Here is a 12,364-nt window from a genome sequence, read left to right on the forward strand (position 1 = left end):
ATTAACTACGTGTAGTTTTTCTTCAAAGACGACGTCTTTTCCCGTTCATTCAATTTTTCTTTGTATGAGGTGTAATAGATATAATATGATGTAAATATTATATTTAAAGCCATATTTCTTTTGTTTTCTTAAATAAATTATGTGTTTTTAAAGCTTCAACTTATTATAACCTCACCTCAAACCTTTGACATTTGAAAGTTACATACATAGGTTACATAAGCTACACCCTCTACATAAACTACATTAACTACATGTAATGTAGTTTATGTAGTTTTTAAAAGTAACATGTAGTTTTCCTAACCCTGACTTCCAGGACAAGGAACAACCCTGCTTATTTTTACAAATATGACAAATTAATTTGACAAATATCAATCAAATACAATCAGGGCCATGTAAGTGAAATATTAAAAATGGTTCCAGCAAAAGTTTCCCAATTATGACGGATGATGGCGCTGATCGTCAAATTTTTGGACAGGGATTTTCCATACCGACAATACGACGTGAGCTACGACCGGACCAGGACCAATCAGAATGATCGGTCTTTCTTGGACATTTGCCGCGGACGTGTGTGTTAATTTCTGTTGTGATAAGTGTGGTTGTGTTTGCAGTTTGATTTTCGGTTTTGATATTATGTTAAAATTAATTTTGAAGTATTGTATCACCTGTTTTTATGTAATAGTACTTTTTTAGTTCTATGATTGTTTCTATGTTATGATTTGTTAATGTTTGTTTAACAATGTTATACCAAGAGGTTATACTTAATATATCAATTTGCATAGCATAACTTTTTATCAATAAACTTTGTAAATTTACTAAGTTATTTAATTCCTTTTGTTTCCGTTTGTAATTTAATTTTTAAGACATATTATGTAATTGTTTCACATAATATGTTTCAAAAATAAAATCATTAAAATAAAAAAGTGTATTTTACAATTCCCCCCGGCCCGCACCCCTTTGGCTAACCTATAATGTCAGCTATGTCGAGAGATGGCGTTACGAAAATGGAACCGATTTATTACAAGGAACTTGGGCTTCTTTTTCGTTAGTATATTCTGTGAATACGATCATAATCATATCATAATCATAAGGTTATCTATGACAAATATGTAAAATTAAAAATGTATTATTTTTAGGAATGGAAAATGTGATGTAAATTATAAATATCAATAAATATTGAGTTAAATTAACCAACATTTGGTGAATATAAGCAAATATAAGGACAATGAGTACAGAAAACGTAGTACAGTTAATTGAAAATGATGGTATATGCGATTTCTGTTTTCTACATTTTTGAATAATTGTATCTGTTTTATTGCTAGAATTCTATGGCCAGTTTTTAAAAAATAATTCCAAAGCTTTATCAGAGTCACTAGCTTTTACAGAACAAGTAAGAAAATTAGGAGAAGGAATTGAAACTTTAAATAAAGAATTGCAGAAGCAAGTATTAGAAAACCATGATGATTTACTTCGACAGGCAAATCATGCTACCAAGTTGGAAAATGTTTTATCCATTATGAATATGCATATTCAAAGTCTATTTGCAAATGCTGAAAGATTGAAAACCCAAGTAAGTATTGTATTAGGTTTAACTAAGTCAGGGAAGATTTGAACGGACAATATCCAAAGAATGGCACAAACATACTACTGACCTGTTTATTAAAATGGAATACTATAATTTGAAGGGTCCAGGGAAAAACTTGATAAGCGCCAATTTCTTAATTTTACGATTTTACAATATTATAATAGGTCTATAAGAGGGTCTATCAGTCTATCTATAGAGAGTCTATAGTAGGTCCCTACAAATGTATAAACTCTGCAGGGTAATAAGTTGGTAAATCCTATGATAAATGCCTAGTAAAAATCTAAAATACACGGAGAGAACTGGTAACATGCCAATAAAATAACCACCAACCATCCAGTCAGGGTTACCAAGTTCTCAACATTCATTTCACAATTTTCATGTGCCCTGAGCCTTTCAGTAAATTTATAGAACTACAAATTTAGTTTCTTCCGCATCGCTAGACGGCGTAAAAGACATTAAAATACAGGTTTCTAATTTATATTATGAAGATGACATGACAGTCTCTATGTTGACTACCGTCTATGGTCTAGTTCTGTTCTAGTTGACAAAATGGTGATCATACAGTTGTTTTCCCTATTATTTAAATAATTATTAATTCAGATATTCATGATTTGTCGGAAAGTTCAGGGATTTGAGTGATTTGTGTTTATAGTTTGTGTTTTATTAGTTTTGTGCATTCCTTTGGTGCATTCTGGTATTTACAGTCGATCTGATTTCGTGTTAGATACAGATAAAGACCTTATACTATTAAATGGTTAGACAACTTATAATACATTTCAAATTTTTATACAAGGGCGCCTCTGGTAGACGGAGGAAGGAATACTAATGGAAGAGAGGAGCGCGGAAGAGTTGTTTAGTTAATTTAAAATAAATTGTAAGGACACTTTGTGTGCTTTTAATTAGGTCTAACGTATTATAAACGATAAATCAACTGAATTAAAGCATACAAGTGTTCTTATATGTCGGATATTAATTAAAAATATTAATACTTGAAATAGTATATATTAAGTTGTTACAGTTAATTTAATCTTTACGGTTTTTCAGCAAATAGCAGGCAGTTTTACATAGTTTTCCTCCCTTTGAAGTGAATTGGAAGCGACTGGGTATATATTTTTGGTGTAGGCAAGATTCCCAGTTGGTTTCCGTTTGGGACCTGAAATAATAAAACAAATTAAATCAGATGTAATCATCTTCTGATCATGCTAATATAAACGCGCGTCCTTAATTCCTTACATGCACTGTAAAAAGAATTCAAATAACTGCTCTGCAAGTAGCATTTTAATTTAAAAATCTATGATAGTCTTTAAATTTTGCCACCATTGTATCCTTCGGAAACCAGGTGTATAACAATTAAACTCCATGATAAAAATAATTAAAGTATTACAAAACACAAATTGTCCACCATTTTAAAACATTGTCTAAAACAGAATACTGGCCTGCAAAAAATCAGAGAATTTAATTTTTACAATAATTCGACAAATCAAAACGAAATCAAACCGTAAAATCACAACATAAGCGTCTCTGAGTGACAGTTAAAAATCAAATTTTATTGTCAGATATTGACATTTGCATTAATATTGACAGTTTAATTTTGCTTTCTCTACATCTTGGAGGAAAACTATTTTGCAATGAACTGTCATTTCCATTTAAGTTTCAATATATTAGATACTAAACTTTTTATTAAAGTCATTTGACATTTTAAAGTATAATTTATAAATTAAATACAAAAAATAGTTTAATAATAAATAGTAAGTACATAGTTGGTAATATATAGTATTTTAGTAACAGTTAATTAGTAGTCTATAATATTTTTACTATATTATAATTTAGTTGTTAAATCAAAAAAAATAGGCGCTATGTGATCTATTGTCGGTGTTTAAAATGTATGTATTCTCATTTAATTTTGTTTCGAGTATGTTACACTTCTAATGATCTAATAAAACATAAATGGCAGTATTAAATCTATATTTACTATTTTATATTTTACAAAATAATTTTGCTCTTGAATAACGTTACCGTTTTAATTAGCGTTAATAAGTAACAGACGATTAGATATATTAATAACAAAACATATTTAAACTCTCATTAGTTTCTTCCAGATCACCAGGTGGCTCTAAATGACGGACCCATTTGTTTTATATCAGTGTCCAATCTATCTCTAGTATGTGATATTATGGTGGGTTCATACAGCCAAATAAAATAAAATAAGAATAAAATAAAATAAGAAATAAGGAATTCTTATTTGTGTGCGTTCATACAGTCAAATAAAATAAAATAAGAAATATATATTTGCTCATGCACGCAGTACGAGGCTGGATAAAAGTTAACCTTTACGATTGTTTATAGTAATTTTACTATTTATAGTATATTTATTTATTCGTTGCCTACTATATTATACATTTTGCCCATGTGAAATTATAAAATAAATTAAATCAAACTGAAAATATTTGTAGGTTAGAATTAAGCGTGCGCAAAGCCGTTTTCACATAAAATAAAACAAAAAAAAGTTTTTTTTTTTTTTTTTTTTTTTTATTTTATTTGGCTGTATGAACGCATGTACGGTATCCCATATAACCAACTTTCTTATTTTATTCTTATTTTATTTTATTTGGCTGTATGAACCCACCATTAGTCTATGCATGTAGCTCAAATTACAGTACATGGCTCCTTTTTACTGTACATTTTACCGTTAAAAATGTTTAAAATTATGTTTAATAAATAAACATTTGTTAACTTATAAGGGGGAACATAAACATGTTCCTCCGTTATACAGAGTGAGTCAGAAATATATGCAAATATTTTCAGGATTGGTAGATCTTGATAAAAGTAACATATCGTCAGTGAAATGTGATAACCAGCTAAACTCCATTTTTGATTTTAAGTGAATAATAAGTTTAATACATGATTTTTACGTAAAATTTTAACAGAAAAAAAAATATTTTTTTTTTTTTTTTTTTTTTTTTTTTTTTTTTTTCTTTATCATATTAACGCAAGAATGTATTTGCTACATGTGCACATATTTTTTTGTACTGTTTTATTGCTCTAAATCTATACTAATATACAGGGTTGTTCTAATGGCTTTAGATAATTAGATTTTTCAAATTTTAAGCTTAGGATTTCATGAAGGGACTATTAAAGGCTACAATTTAAAATAATTTTACAGATACAAGTGTCCCAAACAAGTAAAAAAATGCTATGGTGTATTTTTCAGTAGACACCTAATATTATCTGACCCACAGATTCTACGATTGGAGAATAAAATTCAATTTTGTGAAATTGCAGTAAAATTTTAGGCTTCATTTCTCCAAGGAGAATCTTTCTGCAATGTTTTTAATACTAAATATTTACTGAAGTTTATTTATTGATCAGTTATTGTGTTGCAATAATAAAAATTATACTACCTTATGAGTGTCTAAAAATCATTATTATTTAAATATTTACTATTTAAACGGCAATAACTTGTTTAATTTAAATAGAACGCCCTGTATATTTTAGGAGAATCAGATGCATAATTTAATTATCCTATCAAATTGTATTATACCACTTTTTACCTATCCCTTCTAAGTTTTCGTAGAAAATGAATATTTTTTTTTTTTTTTTTTTTTTTTTTTTTTTTTTTTTTTTTTTTTTTTTTTTTTTTAAAGCAACAATGTACAAAATGTACAGGCTAGTAATATTGTTTTTTAACAAACTACTAGCCCATTTAAAAAGGTAAATTAAATTATAGCCGTTTGTATGCAAAAGAAAACTATTTAAATCTTCATAAGAGTATACCATTAATTAAATATACCACCATAATTAATTCTTATTTTGCCGGTATGTTCGTGAATAAATTATTCCAAAATAAATGTGGATTTGAATCAATATAATAATAATAAGTTATAAAAATGAATGTCTATGTTGTTACAAATAAGCATTTGTCAAAAATGAAATATCATTTTTAAGGTATTACTTTTCACACTGTCCAATACACATAAAAATTCAGTTTTTTTAGTTTTTGGGTAATTATTATTAATCGCAACAGTCAATTAATGTAGTTTGAATGTACTGGAATAATTGGTGGTCCTTTGTAACAAATATTTAAACAGTTTTTTTATTTTTATGAAATAAACAAAGTATATCGAGAATATTAATATCTGTACTCTTTAAAAAGTTGGTATCTTTAAAAATAATCTAAAATGTCAGTCTTCCATGGATATATTGATAAATGAATTTAAAATTACAAGAAAAATGCATTTTCTACGGAAATTTGAAGCTATAGGTAAAAATGGTATAATACAATTTGGTAGACAATTAGTATCTGAATTTTCGAATGTTCAATAAACAAGTTAAAAATGATATTCGTGGGCTTTACTCTGTATAAAATGGTATATTACGATCAATAATAAACTTCAGTATATTTAATGCGCTTTATTGAATATGAAAACTCAAAAGACGGTAAGGTTTAAATTAATAAACCTTTATTTTAATCAGATTTGCTTTATTTTAATCGTAGAAACTAAAAATGTAATACAGGGTGTTCCGTTTAAATACAGGATTAATGTTTGGGACACTCTGTATAGCGTGGATGTAGCTCTAATAATCAGCAATAATCCGTGTCATTACAAATATCCTTAAGTGACTGACGACACTGGATAATCACGATCCTGCTTAAACCACTCAACGTAGAAGCTCAATTTTAGCATAGAGGTTGATTCTAGGGTGTAGGGTTCGATAAGAAGGATTTTTCGACATTCCAGTTCCAAGGGGGTGAGACCACCCTCAAATATTACAATATTTTTTAAAAAACGGTCAAGTTTCCCAAAACGCTTAAGCACGTATATTTTATTTTGTTTTTACATGTTTAAGATTTTTTAAAAATGTATATACAGGGTGTTTCGAAAAATCTGGTCATTGATTAATCACGATCCTGCTTAAAGCGCTTGACGTAAAAAGACGATTTTGGAAAACAGATTGACTTTAGGGTGTAGAGGTTCGATAAGAAGGGATTTTCGAAACCGAATTAAAGGGTGAAACAGGGTTGGAAAAAATTTTGATTTTTTAAAAAAATCAAAAAAAATCAATTTTTATTAAATCAGATTTTTTAAATCAGAATTTTTTATTTTTTTATTTTAATAGAAAACATTATTTAAATCAGTTTCCAAATAATTAAGACTTAATTCCAATTAAATTCTTATCCTAAATGGTTAAATCGTCATAACTCTGTCCAATACTGACAACATTAACAATTCTACGGCGCGTGTCATTTTCCCAGACATCGGTCACCAATATAATCCGCAAAAAAAGTCGCTCGCTTTAGATCAAAAGATTTTTGAAATGCCACAAGAGTATTAATTTTGTCATTTCAGCGCCTAGGCATAAAAGTAATTAAAGCACTTTTACGCCCTAAGCACAAAAAGTACCAAAATATATTATTAAACTGATATTAAGCGTCAATTTCAACCAGTGTACAAATTGTTACTCGATTACTTACAAGGCATTACTTTTTATATTATTGCAACGTTTGAAGTGATTAAAGATTATTTGTAATGTTTAATTTGTAAAAATATAATAGTATATATTCTATTCGAGATAAAAATACTTTTTATTGCCTCCCTGTTACATATATAGTCCGTCAAACGTACAACCTCGTGTTAAAGGAAGTATAATTTTACTCCTTACACACAATACAATATTGTTCGAAAATAGTCTTAAGTCGAGAATGAAATTGGTATTATCTATTGTCAAAGTGTAAAATAAAAGATATAAAACAGCATATTTTCTGACAACGATTTGAAGATATAGTCTAACATGAAAAGAACCTTTTTCTGCACTAGAGGTTGCGAATGGAATCTATTCGAACAGCATTTTTTTGTCACTTGTACATAAATTTCAAAGCCAATCCCTGCCTTTAGAAGTCTAATGGATTCATTACGAAATTACTTCAAAAGTCGGTCCAACATTTTAGTACTGAATGAATAGATATGTAATAGAATAGGTATATGTGTTATACAAATTTTTATATAATTTTATAACATTTACAATTTTTTCGATTTATTAAACGTATTTGAACGTTACAATAGTAAGTGTAACATTTCATTTAACGAATAGATATAGGGTATATATGTTATAGAAACAAACATAGTTTTCTAGAGACATTTTATAAACTTTACTTATGATTAGTTTTCGATTTATTGTAAAGTTTTAAAAGTTGATTTTTGATTTATATCACATGATTAAAATTAAAAAATCACTTGATTTATCACGTTAAACGTAATAACCCTGGGTGAAACTATTCCTCAAATATTAAAATGTTTTGATTTAAAAACCGGTGAATTTTCAGGAAAAACTTAAACACGTATATTTTATTTTGTTGTTTACATATTATTTTAAGATTTTTTATAAATTTATACAGGGTGTTTCATAAAATATGACCATTGAATAATCGCGATTCTATGCTTCGCGTTTAAAGCTGATTTTAACCTTAATCAAGAGTTGACTGTGGGGTGTAGGGGTTCGATAAGGAGGGGTTTCTCGAATCTCAAATTCCAATAGGGTGAAAACGCCCCTCAAATATTACAATATTTGTTATTTAAAAACGGTTAGTCTTTCGAAAAAAAACGCTTGGACAAACATAATTTATTTGGTTTTTATGTTTTAAAATTTTAAAATCATACAGGGTGTTCGAAAAAGTTGGGTAATTGCTTAACCGATTCTGCTTAAACTGCTTGACGTAAAAGCTTATTTGGGCAAACGGATTTTCGAAAGTCAAATTCAATGAGATGAAACTACCCTTCAAATATTAAGTTATAATAATATCGTCATATTGTTTTTTCTCATGCTGACATAAATGTGAGAAAAATTTATCCAGTTTGTATGTTAATGGCAATTCTTGCTTTGCTTTATCATCACTATTACAAATGATTAATTCGACGCGAACGAAGTCGCTGGTACACGCTAGTTTAAAATAAACGTATTATTTTCATTTTTTTTTATATAAATCCGAAACTAATCAAGATACCGGGGTTTTCTTATAGGTGTTTGTCTAATTACGCAACTTTTGTGCCATTTAACCGAATTCGTATCTCTCGTAGTTTCTGAGATGCCAGTGTTGAGCATCGAAATTGACACCACCCTGTATACTTTGAGTAAATTTTTGAGTCTAGCCCCCCCCCTTTCCTGAATCATGGATCCCAATCATGGATGCCCCTGATAATATGGGAGTATAATATAGATTAAAAAGGATTTTAATGAATTTGTTTTTGAACGTCTTTATTTTTTTTTAATTAGATTACTGTTTCATATGAACAACTAGAAGCGCATACAAAAGTTTTGGGCCATCTTCATAAAGCAAGTCACATTTTGCGACAAGTCAGTCGTATTCAACAGCTTAGTAAAAGATTGGCTAATACCAGTGATCCATTACAAAAAGCCACATTACTACAAGAACTAGGTAAGTATCTTTTGAATAAAAAGATTAAGGAAGAGGTATAATGCTGTCCATGTATTCATGCGTATACGGAATGGACACCATAGGTAGTTCTGTTTGACGTTGCAATAGGAAGATTGCAAAAATTGTAACATATATTTTTTATCCAAATGTGTCAAAAAAAAACTACTATAACATACCAAAAAATACATTTAAATATATGCAATACTTAAAAAAAATTCCAAGATTAAGTAAAAAAAAAGTTTATTATTAACTTTTACCTATTTATATTGACTTCAATTCACAAACTCCGTTTATTATAAACTTTAGTATTTGGTAGTGATGGGATCACTCGAGTGAAAAATACTCGGTCATCCGAGTATTCATATCCTCGATATGTCTCGAGTATTTTTTTCGATCCTCGAGGATTACTCGGCACGCAACTAACATCGGGTCTAGTGTACCGTCCTCGCTCGCGGCGATACAGGCGATTTACGATTTATGCTGAAACTTTTTTTATCGATCCCCGAGCATTACTCGGTACGCAACTAAAGACGGTCCTACACGATGCGTCCAACGTTCGAACCAACATTTGACACAGTTTTCGACAATATTACAATTGGCGAATGTGTCTCCTACACGATGCTTCGAATGTTCGTTCCAACGTTGGACGCAAACCTGGCGCTACATTTGTAAAATTAACTCAGTGTCGTACGTACTCTTGGCTTGCGCAGATATGGATAATATATTAAGTGCTAGGATTGCCGCTGGTATGGTTTGGTTTTAAGTTGTGCTAAACTGTTAAGAAGCAAAAGAACTAAACAACAGAAGCAAAAGAAAAAGAAAACGTAACAGGATCTTATGAATCTGTCTATAGCATCATAAGCAAACCTAGATGGTTTGTATATATCTGCACTCCCAGATCCGGTTGTATATAAGAATCTATAACTTTATAACTTTCCTCCTCAACGTTTTATACGTTGCCATTACAGATTCTTTTTTTTTTCTTCAATTCTGCTACTGACAAGTCTATATACTCATTTCCTGAGAAATGTCACGCCAAGCATCATTTAAGGCATTCCGGGTTTTATGCTCGGAATGCCTGGGATTCCATATAATGGAATATTTCTCGTAAATCGAAATAAATTCCATTATTATTTGATTATTCCATTCCATTTTAACTAAAAACGGAAAATTTTAAAAGTAATTTTAGTAAAAAGTAAAAACTTATTCACATATCTAATAGAAGAAGAAAATCTTGTTGCATAGAAAAAGTGAATGAATAAAAGGAAATTTCAGTGTTTTCACTAAAGTAATGTAATAACCAAAAATTCTGTCAGATATTTATTAACACAAAGAAAACCAATAATTAATCTTTCGATACAGGGTTGTTCACCACATACGACACGGAGTATTGTAGCTAAACGATTAGATTTTTACAAATTGTAAGTTTTGGGTTCGTTGAAGAACTATTAAAGCTACAATTTAAAAATATTTTTACAAGATACAGAGTGTCCCAAATAAGTAAAAATATAGTTGTATTTTTTAAATAGAGACAGCCTGTATATTATTCTATTTTTGGATTCTACGATTGAAATAAAGATAAATTTGATTAAGGTTTATCACACTTAAATCTTACCGTTTTGAAATATTTTCAATTTTGAAATTACTGAAAAATTTAAAGGCTTTATTTCTCCAAGGGTATAAAGTTTTAATGCTAAATATTTACTGAAGATTATTTATTGGGTCATATTGTGTTGCAATAATAAAAATTTTACGACCCTAATACAGGGGTGTCCAAAATTTTTTTTATTAAATAGTAATAACTTTAAACGGCAATAGCTTGTTTGAATTTAAATGGAACACCTATATATTTTACGTGAATCAGATACATAATGTAATTGTCATATCAGAATTATATTATTTCCATTTTTACCCATCTCTTCAAGTTTTTCACTTAAATGCATTTTCTTATAGTTTAGACCTCATTTATCACTATACCTATGGAATATTGACATTTTAAAACTATTTTTAAGGATGTAACAAATTTTCAAGGGTACATATAATATTGTTGATATAGTTCGCTTATTTAATTAAAAATAAAAAAACTGTTTAAATATTTTTTTTTTGTTAAAGAGGGACCAATTAATATGATCAGTATTCAGAACTACATTAATTGACTGTTTACGTTGTAGTTAATAATTGTTCCAAATACTAAAAACTGAATTTTGTGTGTGTATTACACAGTGTAGTAAAAGTAACACATGTAATTTTATTTCATTTATTGACAGATGCTTATTTATAAAAACAAGAGACATTCATTTTCATAACTTATTATTATATTGATTTCTGACAAATCCACATTTATTTAGAATAATTTATTAATTAAAACAATTTTAAAGTATGTAATTAACTAATTTTTGGTGTTTTGGTAGAAATAATGGTGGTATATTTAATTGGTATGCTCTTTTACAAGATTTAAATAGTTTTTTGTATGCCAATGGGCATGCAATATTTACCACCTGTTACATTTTGTACATATTATGGTGGTATAAAAAATCTGAAATGTCAATTCCATGGGTATGGTGATAAATGGGGAGTCTAAATTATAACAAAATGCAATTTCTACGAAAACTTGAAGAGATGGGTAAATGGTATAATACAATTTGATAGACAATTACATTGTGCATCTGATTGACGTAAAATATATGGTGTTCATTTAAATGAAACATGTTATTGCCGTTTAAAGCTAGTAATTGGTATTTAATATAAATTTTTGGACACTCTGTATAAGGTAGTAAAATTTTTATTATCGCAACACAATATCTGATCAATAAATAATCTTCAGTAAATGTTAGTAATAAAAACTTTGATACCTAGGAGAAATAAAGCCTTAAAATTTTTACTGCAATTTCATAAGAGTGAAAATATTTCAAAAACGGTGAAGTTTAAGTGTGATAAACCTTAAAATTCACCTTTATTTCAATCGTAGAGATCAAAATAGAATAACATACAGGGTGTTCCATTTAAAAAATACAACTATAATATTTTTTTTACTTATTTGCAGGACACTTTGTATCTTATAAAAATTTTTAAATTGTAAGCTCTAATGGACTAGCAAACCCAAAACACAGTTGTAAAAATCTAATCGTTTCCCAATACAATACTCCGTGTCGTATGTGGTGAACAACCCTGTATACCTATGTAATGTATATATATTTCTGGCAAAGGAGCAAATCACGAAAATTTTCAGCCTGAGGAGACCACGTTTTAGCATTAAAGCGGGGCCGCTACTGATCCTATTAAAATATCAGCCACGTAGAGACTCCGTGTGGGGCGCAGCAAACATTACTTCGAACGTTGGAAGGTCCTTT

At 28.9% G+C, this 12,364-nt stretch overlaps 1 protein-coding gene across 1 annotated transcript in view; it reads left to right on the top strand.

Moving 5' to 3' along the window:
- The first annotated feature begins 1,009 nt into the window (after window positions 1-1,009).
- The window catches only part of LOC115878852 (conserved oligomeric Golgi complex subunit 5), a 63,649-nt gene continuing 52,294 nt past the window's right edge, over window positions 1,010-12,364 (top strand). Inside the window, exons 1-4 of the mRNA XM_030895470.1 lie at window positions 1,010-1,041; window positions 1,134-1,262; window positions 1,320-1,567; window positions 8,852-9,014. Of these exons, the coding sequence (XP_030751330.1) occupies window positions 1,223-1,262; window positions 1,320-1,567; window positions 8,852-9,014 (451 nt within the window). The 5' untranslated portion in view covers window positions 1,010-1,041; window positions 1,134-1,222. The remainder of the gene's footprint in view (window positions 1,042-1,133; window positions 1,263-1,319; window positions 1,568-8,851; window positions 9,015-12,364) is intronic.

Source organism: Sitophilus oryzae, unplaced genomic scaffold (assembly GCF_002938485.1).
Source record: "Sitophilus oryzae breed Bouriz unplaced genomic scaffold, Soryzae_2.0 scaffold_1536_pilon_pilon, whole genome shotgun sequence".
Taxonomy (NCBI): domain Eukaryota; kingdom Metazoa; phylum Arthropoda; class Insecta; order Coleoptera; family Curculionidae; genus Sitophilus; species Sitophilus oryzae.